Raw genomic sequence first — 25,212 nt, 5'->3', positions numbered from 1 at the left:
GTGCCGGGTGACCCTCAGCTCCACAGTGAGCTGGCAGGGAGCACCCCTTCTCAGATTGCACTGAAGGATATGGTGAGGTGGGGGCCAAGAAGGAGGAGCAGGGCCCTGGGAAGGCAAGAGAGGGGCCCGTGGCCTCCCCAGAGTCCTCCCCCTCCTGCCAGATCTGCGAGGAATTCCGCAGCATCAGCCGCAAGATCTACGAGAAGCCCAACAGCATCGAGGAGCTGGCTGAGCTTCGCGAGTGGATGAAGGGTGTCCCTGAGAAGCTGGTGGGGCTGGAGGTGAGGCGGGCCCACTGGGAGCTGGAGGAGCAGGAGCCGGGAAGCTGGGAGTGAGGTGGACACACAGAGGACAACTGGGCTCCGAGGGTTGGGAGGCTGGATGCACGGTGGAGATTCGGAGCTCTGCTGTCTGGGAGGTCAGCAGGGTGGAGGGCATGGGTCGGGGGCTGGAGGTTGGAGGTGTGGTGGCCACGGCCCCAGGACCCCCAAGCTCAAAGCTAGGCTTGCAGCTGGCATCTACTTCACTGTCCCAGGCCTCGCCTCTCCGAGAGAGGGCAGCCTCTCCATAGCACCCTACCACTCTGGGGAGCCTGGTCCGGTTATCCTCCCAGGCACACATGGTTCTCATGGCTGCCTGTACATGCAGGAGCGGATTGTGAAGATCATGGGTGACTACCAGGTCATGGATGAATTCCTTTACAACCTCAGCACCGAAGACTTCGATGACAAGTGAGTGGGAGGTTGGTCCCCACACCAGGTGGGTGGTGGATAGCAGGAGGTAGGGGAAAGAGGTACCGAACCACATGGCTGCAGGCCACACCAGAGATGCCCTGCTGAGATGCTAGAGGCCATGGCTCCACGTGGGCCAGGGCCATCTGGCCAGTGGGGCAGAAAGAAGTCTGGCCCCTTTGGTCTAGGGACCCTGCTGCCCCCAGCCTATCTCCATCCTCTATCCCGTCAATGCTGATACACATGTGATCTCTGGGCTTACAATCCCCTTGTTTGTGGTTGAGGCCTGTGAGGTTCCCTGGGAGCAAAGAGAAAAGGCAAAGCCCAGCCTGATGGGTGGCCCATGGGGAGGAGCACTGGCCCCCCCACCTCAGCTCAAGAGCCTCGTGGGAAATGACCTCTGGTTGGGACAACCTTACTCAGGCCTGGAGTCCCCTTGCCCAGCTGTTGTACAGACTGAAGGTGCCTCCAGGTTGCTGGGGCATGGGAGCGACTGGCACTGTTTCCTGAGAACCCTGCCCGGGAGCCCTAAGTCACCTGCTCTGTGGGACATCCTGGTGCCTAGGGCGGCCTCTGACAGGACCTGCAGCCTGAGGCCACCTGCATGCAGAATCCCTGAAGCCCGCAGAGCCCCCACGTCAGCCTGGCAGAGGGCATTGATATGAAGGAAGCAGGTCTGGTATCCCTGGCTGATCACCAAGGAAATAAAGGCTAGAGACTGGCACTTTGCCTCATCTGACCTGAGGCCCCTGCAAGCCTGGGGTTTAAGAGGGAAACTCAGGATGGCTTCTCTCACGTCAGCCACCACTCCCTCTGTGTCCTGTCATGCACTGGGCACATTGGGTGTGTATCTCCCTGCACATTGCCCGTGACCCCAGGACGGGGACCACTTCCCCTGCCAGGCAGCCGCACTCCGCAGGGTGGCAGAGGCTGCCTCAAGGCTCACTTCCACTTCCCTGCTGCCCGGCCCTGGCTGCTCCAGCTGCTGCCCAGATCCCCCGTTTCCCCTTCAACCTGGCCTGCCACCCCATGATTTCAGTGTGACATCCCCACCATTCCCCATCCCCGCTCCATCCAGATGGGCTGCCAGCAACTGGCCTGCTAAGATCCTTGGGCAGATAGAGCTGGTGCGGCAGCAACACTTGGAAGATGAGGAGAAGTTCCGCAAAATCCAGCTTATGGATCAGAACAACTTCCAGGAGAAGCTGGAAGGGCTGCAGGTGAGGCTGGGCTGAGGACGCAGACACACACACCCCACACCCTACACCCCCCCATACCCCTCCAGGGCTGTGCCTTGCCCCTCGCAGTCAGGAGGTGCTGTGTCAGTGATTGCTGGACAAATGAACAAGTGGCTAAAAGAATGAACTGAAGGCCAGAGAGCTGCCTAGGCAGCAAGTTCCTGGAAAATTCAGGGTCTCAGAGAGCCCCAGCTCTTCTGCTGTATCCTGGTGCCCCAGTGGGCATGGCATTCAGGGCACCGGGTCTCATCTGACCTTGTCATGTTACCAGGGGCATTCAGCTGCCTGTGAGGGACCAGGAACCACCCCCTCCAGGAGAAAGTCCTCTCCGAACTGGGAGATGTTGATGCTCTGGGGACCTCGGGTTCCCTGGATGTGAGCAGGGATACATGGGCATAAGTGGGGCCGCAGAAGCCCCTGATCCCTCGCTCCTTGGCCCGCAGCTGGTGGTAGCTGGCTTCTCCACCCACGTGGAGATTCTGCGCGCGCATGAGATCGCCAACGAGGTGCGGCGGGTCAAGAAGCAGCTGAAGGACTGCCAGCAGCTGGCGATGCTCTACAACAACCGCGAACGCATCTTTGGCTTGCCCATCACAAACGTAGGCCTACCCGCCCTGGCACACTGTCCCCCAGCCCCAAGAAAAGCTCAAGGAGAAGCCCGCGGCCTTTGCGGCCACCTCTGGAACCAGCCACCAGCTGGCAGGGCCCTGCCATTTGGGAGGGCAGGACTGAACAGGCTGCCGAGATGAGCTTACCCACCCTGTGGTCCCCAGGGCGAGGAGGCTGGCTGGACCCCCAGCAAAAAGCAGGAGGCTCAGCACAGACCTGGCTCAGCCACTCAGAGCCCAGACGTGGGGGAAGGAAGAAGGGAGGCCAGGCCTGAGTCCTTGGGGACTGAATCGGGGACGGCAGCCAGGAGCAAGGAAGTGGGGGCGGCCAGGAGGAGCAGCCCGGCCCAGCCCCAGTTCTTCTGCCCCTGCAGTACGACAAGCTCTCCAGGATGGTGAAGGAGTTCCAGCCCTACCTGGACCTCTGGACCACAGCCTCCGACTGGCTGCGCTGGTCCGAGAGCTGGATGAACGACCCCCTGTCAGCCATTGACGCAGAGCAGCTGGAGAAGAACGTCATCGAGTCCTTCAAGACCATGCACAAGTGCGTGAAGCAGTTCAAAGACATCCCAGGTAGGCAGCCCAGCCAGCCCGCCGCTCCCCTCGCCCCAACCCTGCCTCAGCCTGCTGCCTCTCACCCCTGCCCGCCCTCCCCTGCAGCCTGCCAGGACGTGGCCTTAGACATCCGGGCCCGCATCGAGGAGTTCAAGCCGTACATCCCACTGATCCAGGGGCTGCGCAACCCTGGCATGAGGAACCGGCACTGGGACGTGCTGTCCAACGAGATCAACATTAATGTCAGGCCCAAGGCCAACCTGACCTTCGCCCGCTGCCTCGAGATGAACCTGCAGGACCACATCGAGAGCATCAGCAAGGTGGCCGAGGTGGCCAGCAAGGAGTACGCCATCGAGCAGGTGGGCAGCCCCGGCAGGCCCTCCCTGCCCCACCCACATGCTGCCCGATGGTGTGGGAAGGTGACAGTCCTGGGCCCCATCCCTGGGGTCCCTCACCTCAGGGATGAGCTGCATCTTACTAAGTGTGTTAATAATGTGTGTGAAGTGCTTGGCACAGTGTCCACCAGCCCCGTTATTACTCATTATTCCTCTCGAGTTATTCCTCCCTCAGGAATGTGCTGAGAGCATTGCCTCACTTAGCAGATGAGCAAATTAAGGCTCAGAGAGGTTCAGCAACTGGCCAAGGCAGCCTAGCCAGTAAGGGCTGGAACTGGGACCAGAGCTCCTAACCAGTGACTTAGCTGCCCCACAGCATACCAGTACACGCATGAGAGCATGTGAGAGCGCATCTGCCCTGGATTCCGACGAGGGCCCATGGGGGACTTGTTGACTAGACAAGATGAGAGTTTACAGAGGGGACTTGACTGAAGGTCCTGGTTGAGCAAAGCCTGACTTTCCCTGCCCAGTGCTGCTCAATGTGGGCCCGCTCTTTCTGGGGACCCAACCCTGTCTTGTACCACCCGCCCCCCACCCCCAGGCTCTGGACAAGATGGAGAAGGAGTGGTCCACCATCCTGTTCAACGTGATGCCCTACAAGGAGACGGACACCTACATCCTCAAGAGCCCAGACGAGGCCTCGCAGCTGCTCGATGACCACATCGTCATGACCCAGAGCATGTCCTTCTCACCCTACAAGAAGCCCTTTGAGCAACGCATCAACTCCTGGGAGACCAAGCTGAAGCTGACTCAGGTGGGCCTTCCTGCCCTCTCCTCCCCCACCCTGCTAGTGCCCTGTCCCGAGGTGGCTCCTGATGATGTTCGGGTGGGGCTGGACGCGGTGAAGTGCCTTGCCCAGGTTTGCCCAGCTCCTGGCTCTCTGACAGGCCCCTTGGTCAGAGGAGGCAGACTAGAATGGGGCTCTCCATCTGAGGTTGGGCTGCTGGAGTTGGCAGTTCAGGGCTTGGAGATGAGGCCAGAGTTTGGTCCAAAGCTGCCCTTAAAGAGGAGCACAAGAGCTGCCCCCAGACCCCTGAGTGCTGCCTGGGCTTGGGGCAGCTGGGACCTCCAGGCTTGGGGCTTTCTGGGCTGGACACCACGAGGCCTGAGGCTCCTCAGTGTCTCTTCCCACTATTCCCTGAGCCTCCCACTCCCACTCCTGTCTCATTTGGAGCCGCCTTGGGGTGAGGGCACCAGGGCACTGGGGATCACTGTTCTTTAGGGCTCTCGAGGCCAGTGGCTGGGGCTATCTGCAGAGCCCTGAGGTCAGTCCAGGGCAGGCCTACTAGTGTGAACCCAGCAACTCCTTCTAGGGGCCTTCCTGGTAGCTATTCAAAGACCTCCAGTGAAGGCCAGAAGCTGAAAGAGGAAGATCCACCTCTCTGTTGCTTGGGTTACCCAGAGAGGCCTGAGGTCATCAGCATTGTCCCTGGGTCCTCTCCTTTGCTGTCCTCTCTCCCTGGAGTCCCATTTCCTCCAGGGATCAGCATCAAGCAGCCCTCACGGACTCCCCCACCACCCCCTGCCTGCCGGGTGTTCCCATTGAGGCTTCTGGTCGGTGCCCCTTACAGAGCCCATCACACGTGCTGGGCCCTCAGTGATTCAGAGGCATAACTGGCTGTTCAGAGGGTGGGGGGCTCCTAGAAGGCAGGGACCACCCTCTCCTCTGTTTCCTCTGGAGCCCACGTGGGCCTGACCTGGGCCTGACACAGCTCACAGCTTGTGAAGAAGAGAATGAACTCATAAATGAATGAATGCGTTTGCACTGATAGGGAAAGGCAAGAGACAAATTCGGAAAGGGGATTGTGGAGGCAAGAGGGAAAGGTGACCTGAAGAGGGCTCACTTGTGGACTGATGTTTTAGAGAGTATTTTAGGGGATCTCAAGCTCAAGTCCAAGTACACCTCAAAGAATCCTGGGGTCATAGACCCAGAGTCCTCCCAGGAGAGGAGACTAGTTTGGATTTCCATGCACCGGGCTCTGTATTGTTTCCTCATGGTGTGCTGCTTGGGGTGTGGTTCTCTCACAGGAGGAGCAGCTCCCCTAGCTCTGTTGGAGGCCTGGACATCCTATGGGGGACTTGGGGTTTCTCTGGAAGGCAGGCATCCATGCAGCCCTCTTTGTTCCCTGGAGTCCTGTGACTAACAGCGCCACTTAGAAATTTCCCCATGGGCACAGGCTCTGGCCCCCAGCGCTCTGCCCAGAACTCAGTGGGATAAAATGTCTGGGTCACGGGGGCCAGGACCCAACTTGGGCCGCAGGCCCTGACAGTCCACGCCCTGTCCAGGAGGTGCTGGAGGAGTGGCTGAACTGTCAGCGGGCTTGGCTCTACCTGGAGCCCATCTTCAGCTCCGAGGACATCAACCGGCAGCTGCCGGTGGAGAGCAAGCGCTACCAGACCATGGAGCGGATCTGGAGGAAGATCATGAAGAATGCCTACGAGAACCGGGAGGCGAGCTCACACAGGGATGGGAGGAGGGCAGCTGGGGCACTGAAGAGGTTCCTGGCCTCACCTCTCCCTGAACAAGGAAGACTGGAGGACGAGTCCAAGGCTTTGGTCTTGGCCGTTGTCCCCCTGAGTGGGCTCCCCAGTCTTGAGACACGCCTCAGAAACACAGCACTTCGTGGTTTTTCCTCTTGGAGATTTGCAGTCCCCATTAGTATTTTTAAAGGACCTGACAAGTCCTGCAGCAAATCAAAGTCCTTGGCTTTGGTTAACTGTAGTTTTTTGTTTGTTTGTTTGTTTTTAATATTCATTTACTTATTTGGTTGCATTGGATCTTGGTTGCCCTTCAGCATGTGGGATCTTAGTTCCCTGACCAGGGATCGAACCTGTGTCCCCTCCATTTCAAGGCAGATTCTTAACTACTGGACCACTAGAGAATTCCAACCCTAGTTTTTAATCATAGACTTTTTTCCTGTGGGGCTTACAAGTGATGGAGACAGCCCCTGTGCTAAGTCACTTCAGCCACGTCCGACTCTTTGTGACCCCGTGGACTGTAGTCCACCAGGGTTCTTTGTCCATGGGATACTCCCGGAAAGAATACTGGAGTGGGTTGCCATCCTCTCCTCCAGAACATCTTCCCGACCCAGGGATCAAACTCACGTCTCTAATGTCTCCTGCATTGGCAGGCGGGTTCTTTACCACTAGCTCCACCTAGGCTATTATAAATAGTGCTATAGTGAACATTGGGGTACATGTGTCTTTTTGAATTATGGTGGCAGCCCCTGGCTTAGGGCAATTTTCCTGCCCCTCTCTCTTCCCAGGCTCGCTGAGAGTCTCTAGGAAGCATGTATGGATCCTTCTCTGAGCCCACCTTGCTGCTTCCCAGCCGGACCACACTCACTTTCAGTTTGTCTTTGACCCGGGCCACGCAGGTGATCAATGTGTGCTCTGACCAGAGGCTGCTGGACAGCCTGCGGGACTGCAACAAGCTGTTGGACATGGTGCAGAAAGGCCTCAGCGAGTACTTGGAGACCAAGCGGAGCGCCTTCCCCAGGTGGGGGACACCTGGCCCACGCCTGCTCTGCTCCCACCTGCCGTCGAGGCTGGGGCCCAGTACCCTGTCAGGGTGGGGTGCAGGGATGTCGGTAGTACTGGGACAGCTGGGACCCAGGGCTGCCTGACGGCCCTCACCCCCGCCTCCCTGGCAGATTCTACTTCCTATCTGATGACGAGCTGCTCGAGATCTTGTCCCAGACAAAGGACCCCACCGCCGTGCAGCCCCACCTGCGCAAGTGCTTCGAGAACATCGCCCAGGTGGGTAGCTGGGCCAAGGGCTCAGGTGCCCTGAGGGCACTGTCCCAGGGAGGATACCTCTTCTCTCACCCCAAGTCTTTTTAGCAGGGAATGAGATCCCAGGCCCTCAAAGACATCCCTGGGGCCTGTGGAAGGAGGGTCAGCTCCCTCGGCTCAGGGTTGGGGAGCTCTTGCTCCCAGCTCATCCAGGGGTGCCCTGGCCCCCCTGCAATCCACTGAGGTGCTGGCTAGGCTGAGAAACCCAAGAGGTCAGAGGCTTCTGAATCCCCTCGTCCTCATCTTCATCTACAAGGGAGGCCTCACAGGCCTGTGGGAAGGGGGAATGGGGGCCACTCGCAGGGCAGGCTTAGCCTCCTTCCCCGAGTGCGCGGGACCACAGCTGAGCAGGCAGATCCGTCCTGCCCACGAAGAATCAGGGGAGGTCCAGCCAAGGGGAGCTCTCTTCCAGAGGCGAGAGCCACCTTCTGAAGGTGGAGGACACAGGCGGGGTCCACGCTGGGGCTCTGGTGGGCAGGGCCTCTGGACACACTGAGGTTCACCCCACTCTCACTGCTTCCCCCCCACCCCAGCTGCTGTTTCAGGAGGACCTGGAGATCACACATATGTACTCGGCAGAGGGTGAGGAGGTGCAGCTGTCCTTCTCCATCTACCCATCCAGCAACGTGGAGGACTGGCTGCGGGAGGTGGAAAACAGCATGAAGGCCAGCGTGCGGGACATCATCGAGAGGGCCGTCAAGGCCTACCCCAGGGTGAGCCATGCCACCCCTCCCAGAGCAGCCTCCCAGCCTGCTCATCCTTCCATTGGCTCCTTTCTCAGCGCCTTTCTGCTCCATCACGAAGGCTGGGTTACCTGCCTGTGATGACTAAAAAAGATGCACAACTTGAGAGTTGCAGGTTAAGTTTTATTTGGGGCAAAATGAGGACTGCAGCCCGGGAGGCAGCACCTCAGATAGCTCTGAGGGACTGCTCCAAAGCGGCACTGGGGGAAGGTCAGTATATATGATTTTGGTGAAGTGGGAGCTTAATGAAATCAAGCGCTTCCTTTTTTTTTTTTTTTTTTCCACATGTTTGACTGGTACTTCATTATTTTTTTAATTAATTAATTTATTTATTTTGCTTTACAGTATTGTATTGGTTTTGCCATACATTGACTTGAATCCACCATGAGTGTACATGTGTTCCCCATCCTGAACCCCCCTCCCTCCTCCCTCCCCATCCCATCCCTCTGGATCATCCCAGTGCACCAGCCCCGAGCACCCTGTATCATGCATCAAACCTGGACTGGTGATTCACTTCACATATTATATTTTCCATGTTTCAGTGCCATTCTCCCATATCATCCTGCCCTCGCCCTCTCCCACAGAATCCAAAAGACTGTTCAATACATCTGTGTCTCTTTTGCTGTCTCGCATACAAGGTTATCATTCTTCAAAATTCCATATATATGCATTAATATACTGTATTGGTGTTTTTCTTTCTGGCTTACTTCACTCTGTATAATAGGCTTCAGTTTCATCCACCTCATTAGAACTGATTCAAATGTATTCTTTTTAATGGCTGAGTAATACTCCATTGTGTATATGTACCACAGCTTTCTTATCCATTCATCTGCTGATGGGCATCTAGGTTGCTTCCATGTCCTGGCTATTATAAACAGTGCTGTGATGAACATTGGGGTACACGTGTCTCTTTCCCTTCTGGTTTCCTCAGTGTGTATGCCCAGCAGTGGGATTGCTGGATCATAAGGCAGTTCTATTTCCAGTTTTTTAAGGACTCTCCACACTGTTCTCTATAGTGGCTGTACTAGTTTGCATCCCCACCAACAGTGTAAGAGGGTTCCCTTTTCTCCACACCCTCTCCAGCATTTATTGCTTATAGACTTTTGCATAGCAGCCATTCTGACTGGCGTGAAATGGTACCTCATTGTGGTTTTGATTTGCATTTCTCTGATAATGAGTGATGCTGAGCATCTTTTCATGTGTTTGTTAGCCATCTGTATGTCTTCTTTGGAGAAATGTCTGTTTAGTTCTTTGGCTCACTTTTTGATTGGGTCTTTAATTTTTCTGGAATTGAGCTGCAGGAGTTGCTTGTATATTTTTGAGATTAATTCTTTGTCTATTGCTTTGTTTGCTATTATTTTCTCCATTCTGAAGGCTGTCTTTTCACCTTGCTTATAGTTTCCTTTGTTGTGCAGAAGCTTTTAAGTTTAATTAGGTCCCATTTGTTTATTTTTGCTTTTATTTCCAATATTCTGGGAGGTGGGTCATAGAGGATCCTGCTGTGGTTTATGTCGGAGAGTGTTTTGCCTATGTTTTCCTCTAGGAGTTTAATAGTTTCTGGTCTTATGTTTAGATCTTTAATTCATTTTGAGTTTATTTTTGTGTATGGTGTTAGAAAGTGTTCTAGTTTCATTCTTTTACAAGTGGTTGACCAGTTTTCCCAGCACCACTTGTTAAAAAGATTTTCTCCATTGTATATTCTTGCCTCCTTTGTCAGAGATAAGGTGTCCATAGGTGCGTGGATTTATCTCTGGGCTTTCTATTTTGTTCCATATATTTGATCTATGTTTCTGTCTTTGTGCCAGTACCATACTGTCTTGATGACTGTGGTCAAGCACTTACTTTGCAAGAGGTTTTCTCCAAGTCACGAGGGTCTGTCGTCATCATGAAGGGATTTAGTGCTTTTCTAGATAATGAGGAGATGCAATGATTGGGATCATAAAATCTGTTCCTGAAAATATCCTCCTATCTAAATACTTGTCCCACCAGGTTCCCTGGAGCCCAGAGTGCCTCACTCCACCCTGAACCCCCTCATGGGGTGGAAGGTCAACAGCTGCAGCAGCACAGGGTGCAGCTGGCAAATGCCTTTGCTGTTCAGTCGTTGGTAATGCTGTTGGCAAGTGCCAATTTGTAGTTGGCACCTGCCTCATCCTTAGACTACAGCCTTGACTGCTGTTCCTCTCAGTCAGCCAGAGTGTCTCTGGGAGCAGAGGGAGGAAGCCGAAAACACCCTCCAAAAAGTGAGACTGGCTCCTAGTCATAATCAGTTGCTGTTATGTTTCGAGTACTCGCTGTGTGCCAGGCCCCCATGACTGCTGATGGTGGAGCTGAACCCCTTAACCTCAGGGTTAAGCCTTATCCTACAAAGTAGCTGAGAGATGTTTCCTGCCCAAAGGGCCTGTGATTCACAGGTGGCAGTCAGGATGTGAACCCAGGATGTATGTTTCCCAATCCTGGGCTTCCCCGCCTCCACTTCCAGATCTCTACAGCAGAGGACGTGATGACTCTGCCCAGCCTGAGAGGCCCAAAATTTTAAAGGCTTCCCTGCTCTTGAGGTGGAGTTTTGAGCTCAGAAGCACAGATGACCTCTAAGGGAAAAACAGTCTGCAGGGTCGGCACTGGCAGCTGCCTGGGTCAGCCCTACCTGTGTTATCTTCCCAGATGCTCAGGACTCAGTGGGTTCTGAACTGGCCTGGCCAGGTGACCATCGCCGGGTGTCAGACCTATTGGACCTTAGAGGTGGAAGAGGCCCTGGAGGCTGGCAACCTCAGCAGCCGGCTGTTCCCCCAGCTCTCCCGGCAGGTGAGACTCAAGGTGGTGGGGGTCACCATCTGCTCCCCACCAACACCCCACACCCTGAGGCAGCTCAGTCCCTCCAGGAGCTTTGTCATGTCTTGATCCTGGAAGAGGGCCTGGGGTTGGAGCCAAAGAGTAGAGGGTCAGACACCCCTGAAACAAGTGTCTCACGACCAGCCACCAGTGGGAGGGATGGGGGCTCTAACGGGAGTGCTGAGGTCAGGCAGGTGCCCCTCTCCTGAAGGTCAGAGTGGGAGCCTCCTACCTGGAGCTCTCCTAGGCTGGCCCATGGCCTACCCTTGCCCTGTGCACTGGCTCCTCACCACACTCCTTCCTCAAGCTCTTCACCAGGCCCCTTCCTGACCCTGGACACCGTACACAGTGGGGAGATGGATGCATGTGTGTGCCTCCACTTTTATTGACGTCCCTGCCAGACTTCCCATGTGACCAATGCCCTGCCTGCCCTCCTCTGCCTGGTCCCTGCACCCTGCCCACCCCAGACCATCAGAAGCCCCCAGAAGAGAGGGATTGTTGCTGGCTGAAGCCCACCCCTGAGCAAGGCAGGGAAGGCCTGCCTGCAGCATGGCCCTGCCCGTCCCTGATGGTGTGCCCTGGCTCCTGCAGCTCAGTGACCTGGTGGCACTGGTGCGGGGAAGTCTGTCCCGCATGCAGCGAGCTGCGCTGTCGGCACTAATCGTCATCGAGGTCCACGCCAAGGATGTGGTGCACAAGCTGGTCCAGGAGAACGTGGGCAGCGTGCATGACTTCGAGTGGATCTCACAGCTGAGGTGAGGGGGCAGCCAGTGCGGCCACATCCACCCGCAGGCCAGAGCAGCAACAGGAGTGGTCAGGGCAGGGTGGAGAGTCAGCTACAAGAGGCTGGAGCTGACCTCGATGCCCGGGGGAAGCCGGGGGTGCCTCGATGCCCTCATTTCCCCCAAAGAACCACCTCTCCTCGACCACATACCCTGCCCAGTGGCCCATGGTCCACATGCTCTGGGAACCCATCTCCCTGCAATGCCAGGTACTACTGGATGAATAACAACCTGTATATCCGGGCTGTGAATGCCGAGTTCATCTATGGCTACGAGTACCTTGGCAACAGCGGTAGGCTGGTGATCACGCCCCTCACGGACAGGTGAGCGCCCCCTCCCCACCCCCCCCCACACTGGCTGGCCCTCCAGCTCTGGCTGGCCCAGGAGTCCAGGACCCACAGAGTGCAGTTCATCTGTGATGAACCAGACAGTCAAACGTTAGGAGCTCGGCTTTGGGGTTTTTTTAACTGTCTCTTGCTCGTCATGGGCTTCATGACCTTGGGCAGGTGGCTCAAGCCCCCTGTGCCTCAGTTTCCTCTGCAGCCTCCTCCTGGTGGTCAGCAGAGTTTCTTGAGCTGGCGTGTAAAGCTCTTAGCACCTGTATGGTGCTCAGTAAGCATCAAGTGGGTGTGGGCTTTACGGATTTTATCAGTCAGATCTTTCTTTCACCATGACAGAGCAGCTGATCTTGAGAGAAACAGGGGGCAAGTCCCTTGACAAAGTGAACACTTCTCTCCTAAAGCCCTCAGTTGCTTCCTCTGGCTGCCTGTATTTAGCAGCAACTGAGTTCTCAAGCTGGGTTTTGAGGAATAAAAGGAAGAGTGACCACAGGTCAGCCATCCTGGCAGGTCCCTGAGCCCAGCTCTGCAGGGCCATGGGGTGGGGAGCGCTGGTCAGGTGGCTGAGGGCTCCAGTCTGGTTCCCTGCAGCCAGGGCTGGTTGTGCTTGGCACCCTCAGCACGCGGAGGGGCAGGAGTCACCCCTCTCCGGGGCCCAAGATGGTGGAGAGTGGGGCTCTCTCAAGTCTGTGGGACTCCTGAGAAGGTGCAGGGCCCCGCCCCTCACCTCTCACCCCCTCAGGTGCTACCTGACCCTGACTGGGGCCCTGCACCTCAAGTTTGGGGGCGCCCCAGCTGGCCCGGCTGGTACAGGGAAAACTGAGACCACAAAAGACCTGGGCAAGGCCTTGGCCATCCAAACCGTTGTGTTCAACTGCTCCGACCAGCTCGACTTCATGGCCATGGGCAAGTTCTTCAAGGGCCTGGCCAGGTGAGGCTGGGTGTGCGGGTGGCACAGACAGGGCGGGGGTGCCGCGCTCTTGTGGGGACCCTGCCCCAAGAGGAGCCTGGCAGGGTGCTGGAGGGGGTGGGGCGGAGCAACAGGAGTCAAGGCCCGGCCCCTGGCGGCACTGGGAAAGGGGTACGGCTGATGGGGCTGTGGCTGAGCTGACCGAGATGGCCACAGAGGCAGCAGTGGTCACCTCCCAGCAGCCAGCAGGGGCCCTTGGAGGTGCCAGGGGGACTCTGAACTCATATGTGTCTGGGATGTTTTCCCCTCAGTGCTGGCGCCTGGGCCTGCTTCGATGAGTTCAATCGCATTGATATCGAGGTGCTGTCTGTGGTGGCCCAGCAGATCACCACCATCCAGAAGGCACAGCAACAGCGGGTGAGCTCTGGGGGAGCCTTCCCTCCACGTCTCCTGTAACCGACCACCTTTTCACTTCAACTGTACCCACCCCGCCCATGCTGCCTTGCAACCCCCCTACACTGGCAGGATGAGAAACCAGGCACTGGGGCCTCTGCCCTGAGCCCAGCCTCTCTCATCTCACAGGGAACTGGGCACTCCCCCAACCACCTAGCAGAGCTGTCTGTGAGGGGACTTTTGTAGCCAGCCAGGGAGCCCCATATCCTTACCCCATCCTGGGGGTGGAAGTAGATGTGTGAAGACCTCAGGGAGCTGGGAGGCCAGAGGTGGCCACTGGGACCAGAGGTCTTAGGCCAGATCCTGGGAGAAGAGCCAATCCATGGTCAAGGGTCAGTCCAGGCTGACCTGTTATAGCCAGGACCATCAATGGGATGAGGGGACCATCCAGAGCATGGGATGGGTGTGCCAACCCCTCCCCACCCCCGCAGGTGGAGCGCTTTGTGTTTGAAGGCGTCGAGATCCCACTCGTGCCGTCTTGTGCTGTGTTTATTACCATGAATCCGGGATACGCTGGCCGCACCGAGCTGCCTGATAACCTGAAGGTGAGTTCAGGCCTGGGTTGGTCCGGAAGGCTGCTCAGGGCACTGGGAAACAGCGGAGCTGTGGCCTGGACTCAGAGGTGCCCACACGCTTATGCAGGGACACAGCTGCTGGACATGAGGGACTGTGCTTCCCCATGGCAGCCCTCCTGCCCAGGGGTCCCCCAGCCATGGAGAGGAAGGGCCAGGCTTGTTCTCAGGGCCTGGGAGAAGGCAAGGGCAGGTTCATGTCAACACAGAGGACTGGTTTCTAACGGGCAGAGGGATCCACCCATAGGGGAGTACAAGCCTCAGCTATGGCAGGCGCAGTGGAGAGAGGATCCAAGTGCTGGCAGGGGAGGAGGGCAGTGGAGCCGCCTTCTGAGGACCAGCCAGTCCAGAAAGTGGGTGATGCTCTGGGAGGGGAGGTCGGCCTCTCCATTCACGCAGATACCCTGTGCCCCAGGCACTCTTCCGGCCCGTGGCCATGATGGTTCCGGATTATGCCATGATTGCGGAGATTTCTCTCTACTCCTTTGGCTTCAATGAGGCCAATGTGCTGGCCAAGAAGATCACGACCACCTTCAAGCTGTCCTCCGAGCAGCTCAGTTCCCAGGTGAGATCCTGCCCGGAGCAGGTTCCAGGGTCTGGGAGCCGCTGTCTTCTCCCTGCAACCCTCCGAGGTAGGAATCACACCCCCACTTCTCAGCTGAGGACACTGAGGCCTGAAGCAGCGGGGAGCCTGGCCAGGCTCACGTGTGTGCAGGGGAGCTGGAGCAGGAGCCAGGAACAGATGCCCACCTGGGCTAGTGCAGGTGCAAGGGAGGGTTGGCCAGTAAGAGCCCGAGCGCCACACAGCCAAGGCTGGGGAGCAGGAGCACCTGGGTTGCGTGGGACCAGAGGGGGACAGCTCGCCCCACCTCCCCTGGAGCCTCCCAGCACCAGGGCTTGCCCCTCGGTGAGCTGGGCCTGCGTCTAGGGGTAGGTGCTGCTGGTTCAGGCACCAGGGCTAGTGGATGAGCTTTCCGTTTGGGCTCCTGTCTCAGGCAGGCTGCCCCTTTACAGTAGCAGAGATGAGCCCCAACCCTGGGCTCAGATGCTACCGGCTTCGTTTCTTAATGGTCCCAGAAATAAGTCCCTGTTGTCACCCTCATGGGCCCTCTCTAGGTGACCTGTTCATGCATGAACAGCCATCCCTGGGGCTTGGGAGACTATACTTGCCTCTGGCCCGGTGGGGCCTACCAAAAACCGTGGGCTAGAAGAGCAATTTATTACTAGGAAAAAGAGCAGCTCCCCACAGAGTGCATCATGGTGTCAGCACCTCCACACACCCTTCTTTCTAACCATCTGCTTTCAAAAATGCCCCCACCAATCTCCAGTAACAGAGCCACTATCCCCCACATGGTTCTGGAAAGTGCTCACCCCTTCCAAGTGTTGATGACCCGAAGCCAAGCCCAGTCTCTGCATCCAGCTCCAAGCCCAAGATTTCTGGGAAACATGCTGGTCTGTGGGTTGGGCCCTGATGTATGTAACCTCATGACCATGGGGCAAAACGATGAGCTTGATATTTCCATCACACCTGCTCTATAATGGAGAGAGATGGACCCAGCGGCGAACGTGGGAAAAGCCATGGTAACGTGGTCAAGAGGGTGGGTCTGGAGAGAGGTGATGTGTGTTAAAAGGAAGCGCAAAGGCCATCGAGGCCAGTCTTCTTCTGGCAGAGATGGGAAACTCCTTCATTTTCAATGTAAATAAAACCTGAGTGCCTCCCTGCCATTTGGCACTGTGCTGGGTGGGACCACAGGGACTGGGCCTTGACGAAGGCAGACGCCTCACCCTCAGGGGCCAGGAGGCAGGCAGGGTGCTCTCTCTGGTAAAGGGAGAGAGCGGCTGGGGCAGTGAAGTAGAGACAGCAGAGGAGCGCGAAGTGCAGTGCCCAGCCCAGGCTGGGGTGTGTGAGCGGGTGCTGACAGCCTGCAGTGGGAGCGACATCAGCCACGAGCTGGGCTATGAGGCCCAGCCAGGTGTCAGGTGGGAGGCTGAGTGCTCCCCGTAAGCCCCAAGAGGGACAGTGCCCACCGCCCCTCCTCTTTTTGGTGATGACAGGACCACTATGACTTCGGGATGAGAGCCGTGAAGACTGTGATCTCAGCTGCTGGGAACCTTAAGCGAGAAAACCCCAGCATGGACGAGGTGAGCTCCATTCAAAGAGGTGCCTGAGGACTCCAGGGGAGCTCTGGTGGCGGGGGTCTGGGGGAGTGGGTGATCCAGAGGGGCTCCGGAGCAGCTTGAGGGTCGAGGGTCATCTGACCTGGGCCTCTGCTACAGGAGCTGATTTGCCTCCGGGCCATCCGAGACGTGAATGTGCCCAAGTTCCTGCAGGAGGACCTCAAGCTCTTCTCTGGGATCGTGTCTGACCTCTTCCCCACCATCAAGGAGGAGGAGACTGACTACGGCATCCTGGACAAGGCCATCCGCAAGGCCTGCGAGAAGAGCAACCTGAAGGACGTGGACGGTGCGCCCTGGCCCTGCCCCTGCCCCGCAGTCCTGTGGGCACCAGAAGAGGGCTAGGTCCAGCTATGCCAGGCTCGCAGTCCAGCCTCAGGGTCCCTCACACCTGGCCAAGCATGCTGCGGGCTGGGGCTCTCTGCCCCTGTCTCCACTGGGACCCTTCAAGTGATGGGAGCTGAAGAAAAACTTTCACCTTCATTCTCACATTCAACACTTCTGACACCAGAGGTGTGGGGATTTACCTCAAACTCATCTGTTCTCTAACACGCCTGAGTGTTCCACAGGTCAATTCAAATCTGACACGAATCAGGGTCAGCACAGACCCCACATGCTAAGGGCTCAGTTCCACAAGACTGCACCCCCGTCAGACACCAGTCACGAGGGCGAGGTCCCCAGGTTACCCACAGCTTCTGTTCTGCTTGGCTACAGATCACAGGTTCCCATGCCCCCCTCCTCAGGCTTGATCATTTGCTAGAACAACTCACAGAACTCAGGGAAACAGGAATGTTTGCTGGTTTATTGTTTAAAAAAGGATGTGATAAAGGATACAGGTAACAGCAGGGTAAAGGGCTACACGGGGTGAGGTCTGTCCCCGTGGAGTTGGGGTGAGTCACCCTCCCAGCCTGTGGAGGTGCTCATCAACCTGGAAGCTCTCCAAACCCTCTGTGCTCACAGAGGCTCAGGGCTTCACAGGCCTCTGTGAGGTAGGTACTACTGCCACCCCATTTCACAGATGAGGAAACTGAGGTGCGGGGAGTGAGGTAACCCACCAGAGGTCACAACGAACCAGTGGCAGAGCCAGGATCTAAGCCCCTACTCTGACCCCGGGCCCCCCCTGCCATGTCCCTCCAGGATTCCTGACCAAGTGTATCCAGCTCTACGAGACCACGGTGGTGCGGCACGGCCTCATGCTCGTCGGGCCCACAGGCTCCGGCAAGAGTAACGTAAGTGTCCCCCGTGCTGGTCTGTAGGTCCTTGTTGGTTTTCTACTTTATTTATTTGGGTGTGCCAGGTCTTAGTTGCATCATGTGGGATCTAGTTCCCTGACCACGGATCAAATGCGGGCCCCCTGTATTGGGAACGCAGAGTCTTAGCCACTGGACTACTAGAGAAGTCCCTGATTATCTGCTTTAAATATAGCAGTGTGTACATGTCAGTCCCAAACTCCCAATCTACACCTCCCCCTCGCCCTCCCCCTCTGGCAAACATAAATTCGTTCTCTATATTCTAACATAAAATAAAAATTTTTTAAAGAAAAAAAAAAAAGAGTAACTTAAGTGGAGCCAAGCTGGGTGGCTCAGTGCCCACACAGTGGGCCTGAGGGCAGGGCAGCCTCAGCAGCAGGGGTCTTGGCCCCGGCTTGTGCCTCCTGGGCCTTTAGAATACTCCGCTGCTCCCTGAGGCCCACAGCCCAGGCCAGCCCTGCTCTCCAGGGAGCTTGGAGGCTCACTCTTGGCTGGCCGTTTCCCCAGTGTTACAGAGTCCTGGCCGCCGCCATGACGTCACTGAAAGGGCAGCCGTCCATCAGCGGCGGTGTGTACGAGGCCGTCAACTACTACGTGCTCAACCCCAAGTCCATCACCATGGGACAGTTGTATGGGGAGTTTGACCTGCTCACCCATGAGTGGTGAGTGGCCCGGGACCCTTCCAGTGACTGTCGTGCTCCTAGACCTCTGCAGCCTGTGGGTCCCTGGCCCCCTCCCTCCCCCAGCTGAGTGGGAGATTGGGAGCTCTGGCTCTGGAGCCCAACTTCCTGGGACTCTTGCCACCACTGTGCTTCCTCACTGAGTGCCGCATCTCATCCCCCCAACCCCGGACCTTTGTCCCTCACCTGCAAAGTCGGGATAAAAATACGGGAGATGGCTGGGACAGTGTAGCACATGGCAAGCACTCAGGAAAAGTTGACGATTATTGTCAGTACCCACGAGAGGCTGGTGCTCCCTCTTCGGGGCCTGTGCTCCCAGGCCGAGGTGTGCATTTTAGGGGGAAGTGCATGGAGCTGACTAGAGGCCCACCAGTCAGCACTAGAAGGTTTTCTCTGGGGCTATTCTGTTTTTCCAGAGAAGTCTCCAGTCTCCTGCTGGGGTGTCTTCTTCTTGGTCCCAGTGTTCTGGGAACCCAGTGGGGAATGGGCACTGGAGAAGGGCAGTCACCTGTCTTTCTGAACATGGGCCTGTCCAGCTTCCCCCGTTTCTGGTGAAGGGTCTCAATCACAGCCACTCCAGGCTCTTGAGTGGGCAGGTTGGGGTCCGGGGACCAGATCAGAAAAGTGCCCTTTGACCCACCCGCTTCCCTCGCATTTGGTGCCTCTGAAGTCTGAGCCTTCCTGGGTCTGTGGCAGGAACTAGATACTCTGGTGACTCATTTACCCCTTCTCTGCCTCTGTGCATCTTCTGGGCCCATGTGGGCCTCTACTTCTGTGTTCCCTCCTCCCCATCTTCCTTTTCTTTTGAGGGTATCACTTTCCATCTTCCTTTAATGTAACTTTAGTGAGGACTCAGCAGGGAGAGGAGAAGAGCATGGCAACCCACTCCAGTATTCTTGCTTGGAGAATCCCCATGGACAGAGGGGCCTGGTGGGCTACAGTCTATGGGGTCACAAAGAGTCAAACATGACTGAATGACTAAGCACAGCACAGCAGGGAGAGAATAGAACTACACGTTTTCATTATATCATACTACACCAAAAAGTCCTATATTCCCTACTATAATTTTTAAATGAATGAAGGTACTTAAGACAAAAAAAAAAAAAAGGCAGAGCAGGACCAGCCTGGATCCAGGTTTCCCTGGGAGACAGCTGTGCCCTTCCTCCCTGGCACCCACGGCCCTCCTCCTCCAGTGCCCACAGCCCTCTCCTCCCTGGTGGCTGCAGGACAGATGGGATCTTCTCCTCCCTCATCCGGATGGGGGCCATCACCTCCGACACCAGCAAGAAGTGGTACATGTTCGATGGGCCAGTGGACGCCGTCTGGATTGAGAACATGAACACGGTGCTCGACGACAACAAGAAGCTGTGCCTCAGCTCCGGGGAGATCATCAAGCTCACAGAGGTCCGTCCGCCTGTCCACTCACCCCGCTGTCGTCTGCAACTGGGTGGGCCCAGGGGCCCCACCAGGCTGGCCAAGCCTCACCTCCCCCCCCCCCCCTTTCCTCTCCGGGCCGCGGCACCCTCCCCATCCCCAGGCTCCTGTACCTGAGGCACGTCCCGTGCAGCTGCTTGGTGCTTCCCTTGCGGCAGACCCACTTTCTGCAATGCTCTCAGCTCAGGACGAACACCTCAGTCTTAGCTGATGCTGCTCTGTGCTTCCCAGGCCCACTCACAGCCATTTTGGCCCAGATTGGCTCAGGCATCCTGGCAATGTGCCTGGAGTCTGGGGTACAGGTGGTACAGAGGCCAGTGTGACCCTGTGTCCATGTACACAGGTTGGGGGCTCTGGAGCAGAGCACACAGCTTCCATCAGATCTCCCAAGGGCTCCAGGGACCCCAAAATGCCCTGACCCCAGGCTGGCCAGACGGCTTCCAGGAACCTCCTGACTTAGACTCCTCCCCGAGGCTCCAGCAAGAGCCACATGATCAGCTGAGGCCCAAGGGTTCCTGCCTTTGCCCCTACCCCGGCACTGAGCCTGGCCTACCACCTGCCCCGGGGCCTGCCCGCTGTTGCAGGACGGGCAGCCCCTCCCCATGGCCCCACAGCCCTTTCCCCTGCCCTGGGGGCCAGCAGTTCATGCAGTTCATCTTGGCAGGCGATGACCATGATGTTCGAGGTGCAAGACCTGGCGGTGGCCTCCCCAGCCACAGTATCCCGCTGCGGCATGGTGTACCTGGAGCCCAGCATCCTGGGGCTCATGCCCTTTGTCGAGTGCTGGCTGAGGCGTCTCCCTGCCTTACTCAGGCCCTTTGAGGAGCAGTTCAAGTCCCTCTTTATCTCCTTCCTGGAGGTGAGGGAGGCCACAGTGTGCCGGCCCAGGTGGGGGCAGCCGGGTGCTATGGCCAACATCCACAAGAATGGGGTGCCCATCCTCTGCAGGAGTCCCTTGCTTTCGTCCGGTCCTCGGTGAAGGAGGTGATCGCCTCAACCAACAGCAACCTGACCACGAGTCTCCTCAAGCTGCTGGACTGCTTCTTCAAGCCCTTCCTGCCCAAAGAAGTGAGACTCTGAGTTGTGGACTGCAGCCTGCTCCCTCCTGCCCTGCTTGCCTCACCCGAGGGCCCCGAATCCCAAGTCCAGCTTCCTGGAAGAGAGAATCAGATTGGCTCACGTGGTTCATGGGACACCCCCGTCCAGTCTGCTGCAGAGGCCAAGGGACGACCCCCACCCCCACCCCCCTGGCTTCCTCAGGTCACTCAGTTCTGTCCCCACCTCTGTCCCCAGGGCCTCAAGAAGATGCCGCCCGAGAAGCTGAGCCGCATCCCTGAGCTGATCGAGCCCTGGTTCATCTTCTCCCTCATCTGGAGTGTGGGTGCCACGGGGGACAGCACCAGTCGTAACAACTTCAGCCACTGGCTCAGGATCAAAATGAAGACGGAAAATGTGAGAGGCAGCTGCCCCTGGGCTGGGCTCCAAGGGCTGGGACGTGTATGCTGAATGCTGGGTGTTGTGGGGCTGTCCCCCAGGCCCAGGGCCCCAGGGACAAGTAGCCATGTAAGCGACTGGGCCTCATCACCTGTTTCCCACCCCCTCCATCCCTCGCAGGTGGCCTTGCTCTTCCCAGAGGAGGGGCTGGTGTTTGATTACAGGCTGGAGGACGGTGGCATCAGCAGCACCAGTGATGATGAAGACGAGGAGGAGGAGGGGAAGCAGGTGACGGAGGCCTGGTCCCAGGGCCAGCACGGGGAGCAGGGAGGGGAGGGAGGCGGTCAGGTGGTGGCTGTCCTACTTAATGGCTGCAGAGAGGAGGCCCTGTTGATGGCCACAGGTGTCATGCTGGGGTTATTTGCATCATCTCATGAATCCTCACAGACCCACAGGGTGGTTACCAGTGGGTCCATTTCCCAAACAAGGAAACTGGGGCTCAGAACAGTCACACCCAGCTAGTCGGTGTCAGAGCTGGCCTTGAACCTGGGGCTGGGGGATGACAGAGTGCCTCCCTTCCCAGCCACGTGCGCTGCCTGTCCCATCTTGCTGCTGAGCCCAGGGATTCATCAACTTGGTTCTACTTAAGAGCCCCATTTGCCCAGGGGTGGGGCTCCCCAAGAGTGGAGGAGTAAGCCCCCATGGCCTGTCTCAGTATCCCCATCACTCCTCTCAGCCAGCAAGGGCTCCATGAACCTACCCTCGTGGCATCAGGACCCCAGCCCAGAAGGAGGAGTGGCCAGAGAGGCACCTCAGAGGTGGTCGCCACACATGGTCCTGCTGGGGGTCTCACACATATGAGTCTAACCATCAGTACCATCCCCAGTGGGACATGCTGATTTGACCACAGAGAGGAAGGTCTGCAAGTTGAGTCAGGGCTGTGGGTGGGTGAAGGGATTCGTGCAGTTGGGGATGGCAGGGGAGACCAGGCCAGGTGACTTCTCAGTATCCAGGTGATGCCAGTCCCACAGTTGTGGCCCCCACAGGCTTGGGAAGCCTAAAGTTAACAGCAAAGATCTTTGCATTCTGGGTTGTCCAGTTCCCGGAGGACTTCCCTCATATGCAGAGACCCGGGGACTGGCCCCACTGGAGGTAATTGGATGCAGTGAAGCCTTCACTTGGGCAGCTGTGTGCAGAGAGCCCCGGATTCCTGGAGGTTTGTTCCGGGAGTCCCCCACCCTGTGCATAAAGCAGGGCAGAGGGATTCCGATTTCTACCAGAAGCAGCCCCTCCGCTGGACCCTCTTGCCCGACCGTGCAGCTCCTTGCCCTCTTGGTACACTCAGCCTGGACGGGAACGAGGAGAGGTTTCAGGCCCACCCTGTGCCACCTGTGGTTCCAGGTCGCCTGGGTGAAGTGGATGGACTCCTCCACTACGTTCACCATGATGCCCGACGCCAACTACTGCAGCATCATCGTGCCAACCGTGGACACCATCCAGATGTCCTGCCTGCTAGACATGCTGCTCACCAACCACAAGCCCGTGAGTGCCCCCGCCACCCCAGCCCCTCACCCCAAGGCCTAGGCCGGCAGTGACCGGCCTCCGCACTGACAGGGCAGCAGCTCCCACTGCGCGTCGGGCCCTGTGAGGACGCTCTGACCCCGTGACCCCCCTCGCCTAGGTGCTGTGCATTGGGCCCACGGGCACAGGGAAGACCCTCACCATCTCCAACAAGCTCCTCAAAAACCTGCCACTGGAATACATCAGCCACTTCCTCACCTTCTCTGCCCGCACCTCGGCCAACCAAACGCAGGACCTCATCGACAGCAAGCTGGACAAGAGGCAGGCCCCTGGCTTCTTCTGGGGTCCCCATGTCCCCCAGCCTGGCTCAGCCAGCTGCTGTGTCCCCTCCCCTCCTGGGTGGGCCCTAGGCGCCCTTGCACCCTTCTTCTATCAGGAATTCTCTTGAGCCCTTCTGTGGGCACCCTCCTTGGGCCAGGCACTTGGGTAGGGCTTGTTATCCATCTGCCTGGAGGCAAGACTCAGGGGCAGCCAGATGTGATGTCCCAGGACACTCAGAATGGGACAAGGAGCTCCTCAAGAGGCCCAGCGATCTGGGGGAGGCTGAAGTCAGTGAGGGCCTCCCAGAGGTGGAGCTACCATCCTGCAGCCCTGTACTCCCTGAGCTCCTGGTGCCGTGCGCCCTGGGCTCACACAGCCCCTCCCCGCAGGCGGAAAGGCGTGTTCGGGCCGCCCCTGGGGCGCAACTTCATCTTCTTCATTGATGACCTGAACATGCCAGCCTTGGAGACCTATGGCGCCCAGCCACCCATTGAGCTGTTGCGCCAGTGGATGGACCATGGCGGCTGGTATGACCGCAAGATCATCGGTGCGTATGTTCAGCCTGGGCCAGGGGATGGGATGGGTGTGCTGGTCAGAGCCCAGGCCCACAGACTCATAGAGGGTCCACAGAAGTGTCCTAATCTCTTTTAAAAGCAAGGGGAAAATGGACATTTTCCCAGAGCATTTAAAATGTATGATATTAATACATTTGTCTATATACTAATGCTATTGTAACGTATAACTAAAAAAAAAAATTTTTTTAATGGAGGAGGAGAAGGCCCATGGAGGTGGAAGTGCTCAGGGCCTACCGAAGCCTTAAGGTAGCCCCTGGCAGGGCCTTCTGACTTCCTACTCCCACTCCAGGAGCCTTCAAGCAGCTGGTGGACATCAACTTTGTCTGTGCCATGGGCCCCCCTGGTGGAGGCAGAAATGCCATCACCCCAAGGTTGACCCGCCACTTCAACTACCTGTCCTTTGCTGAGATGGATGAGGTCAGCAAGAAGCGCATCTTCTCCACCATCCTGGGCAGTTGGGTGGGTAAGTACGAGGCAGGAGTGGGGGAGGCCGTGGGCTCCAGCAGAAGCCCAGGTCCAGTGAGCCACACTGGGAAGAGCGGGGTGGCTGAACCACTGGCTCCACCCCTTACTCAGCTCTGTTACCTGTGGCCAGTTCATGAACCTCTCTGGGCCAGAGTTTCTTCATCTAAAATAGGTGACAATATTAGTGCCCACCACCCCAAGTTGTGAAGGTTAAATAAGACACTGCAAGTAGAGCATCTGGTATGAAGCTGGCACATGGAAACTGCTGAATATATGATTTATACATACGCATACATGTACGTTCACCCCTATAAGCACACACACATATGTTAGAATCTCTAGTGAAGAGATGTTACTGATACTTTTGAGCATGAGGAAATACCACTAAGATAGAGTGAACAAAGTGGTCCTCATCTTCCAAGAGGCTTGAAGAAAGGTCTGCCCCAGGATGCAGTTTCCCCCAACCAGTCCACTTCCCACCAAGAACATGCTCTGACCTTTGAACTCCACTTGGCACTGTGCCAGGTGGTGGGTGAGGGGAGTCAGGCCTTCCCTCCTCTGGCCTGCCCTGCCCCACCCCCAGGGACTATAGGCCAGAACTTGCCTCCATGCCCAGCTTAGGGGTGGGGCCATGTGGCTCTGAGGAGGGGATGGTGGTCAGGGGCTGCTCTGGGGCTGCTCAGCTGGGAATAGCCGGTCAAGGTGGGCAGCAAGTGGCTCACCTAACTCTGAGCCCTTGTCTCTCCCTCAACCCTCTAGATGGACTCCTTGGAGAAAAGAGTTACCGGGAGCCCGTGCGTAAGTGTAGTGCCCAGTACCCTGGGCAGGGCCTGGAGGGGGCAAGGGCCCTTGTTCCAGGGGCAGCCCTGAACTCAAGTTGGATGTGGCTGAGGCTTGGGTCCCACGGGCCACGGTGAGCCCTCCTCAGGCTCCTGTGGGGACCTCGGGACAGTGCCAGAGCAAAGGTTGCCCCGCACCAACAGCCTCCATAGGGTCAGTTACCTGTTGCGTGGCTGGTCAGGGCCTGGGCCCATGCCCGTCCTAAAGTAGAAGCAAGGTGAGTATCCCTTCTCCAGTTCTGAGCCTGCTTGGCCCCTCAGGGCTTCAGGTCTCTGTTCCCGTGCACTCCTAAGCAAGACCTCCCCAGCATTTATATCAAATGTCCCAACCCCGGCTTATTCAGTCTCCTGTTAACTGGTCGGAGTCTGTCTTCCTCACCAAGAATGTCAGCTTATTGGGGTAAGAAGTGTGTCTGCGGGGGCCACCCCCTGTGCCCAGCACCTAAAACAGTCCCTCTGTTAACAGAGGAGCCCACGTTAGGGCTGGTGAGCCCTTCTGCCCCTTCTTTGCCTTTTTTCCTCTTTGTGAAGGCTCTCTCTGCCCCAAATCCCCCCTGACAGAATTTTGG

At 57.3% G+C, this 25,212-nt stretch overlaps 1 protein-coding gene across 1 annotated transcript in view; it reads left to right on the top strand.

The window, feature by feature from the left end:
• Positions 1–25,212, top strand: part of DNAH1 (dynein axonemal heavy chain 1) — a 90,478-nt gene that overhangs the window by 44,905 nt on the left and 20,361 nt on the right. Inside the window, exons 16-47 of the mRNA XM_044934281.2 lie at positions 162–281; positions 649–731; positions 1,810–1,951; positions 2,413–2,568; positions 2,952–3,150; positions 3,238–3,491; positions 4,069–4,281; positions 5,814–5,978; positions 6,905–7,026; positions 7,181–7,286; positions 7,856–8,035; positions 10,727–10,867; positions 11,486–11,649; positions 11,886–11,999; positions 12,757–12,945; positions 13,236–13,341; positions 13,809–13,922; positions 14,365–14,514; positions 16,005–16,091; positions 16,227–16,413; positions 17,262–17,353; positions 17,882–18,036; positions 19,281–19,458; positions 20,153–20,347; positions 20,437–20,556; positions 20,782–20,940; positions 21,103–21,210; positions 22,324–22,464; positions 22,604–22,764; positions 23,154–23,311; positions 23,629–23,802; positions 24,564–24,602. Of these exons, the coding sequence (XP_044790216.2) occupies positions 162–281; positions 649–731; positions 1,810–1,951; positions 2,413–2,568; positions 2,952–3,150; positions 3,238–3,491; positions 4,069–4,281; positions 5,814–5,978; positions 6,905–7,026; positions 7,181–7,286; positions 7,856–8,035; positions 10,727–10,867; positions 11,486–11,649; positions 11,886–11,999; positions 12,757–12,945; positions 13,236–13,341; positions 13,809–13,922; positions 14,365–14,514; positions 16,005–16,091; positions 16,227–16,413; positions 17,262–17,353; positions 17,882–18,036; positions 19,281–19,458; positions 20,153–20,347; positions 20,437–20,556; positions 20,782–20,940; positions 21,103–21,210; positions 22,324–22,464; positions 22,604–22,764; positions 23,154–23,311; positions 23,629–23,802; positions 24,564–24,602 (4,672 nt within the window). The remainder of the gene's footprint in view (positions 1–161; positions 282–648; positions 732–1,809; positions 1,952–2,412; positions 2,569–2,951; positions 3,151–3,237; positions 3,492–4,068; positions 4,282–5,813; positions 5,979–6,904; positions 7,027–7,180; positions 7,287–7,855; positions 8,036–10,726; positions 10,868–11,485; positions 11,650–11,885; positions 12,000–12,756; positions 12,946–13,235; positions 13,342–13,808; positions 13,923–14,364; positions 14,515–16,004; positions 16,092–16,226; positions 16,414–17,261; positions 17,354–17,881; positions 18,037–19,280; positions 19,459–20,152; positions 20,348–20,436; positions 20,557–20,781; positions 20,941–21,102; positions 21,211–22,323; positions 22,465–22,603; positions 22,765–23,153; positions 23,312–23,628; positions 23,803–24,563; positions 24,603–25,212) is intronic.

Source organism: Bubalus bubalis, chromosome 21 (assembly GCF_019923935.1).
Source record: "Bubalus bubalis isolate 160015118507 breed Murrah chromosome 21, NDDB_SH_1, whole genome shotgun sequence".
NCBI classification, from domain to species: domain Eukaryota; kingdom Metazoa; phylum Chordata; class Mammalia; order Artiodactyla; family Bovidae; genus Bubalus; species Bubalus bubalis.
The sequence above is the reverse complement of the archived record's forward strand: the minus strand, read 5'-3'. Positions and strand labels throughout refer to the sequence as shown.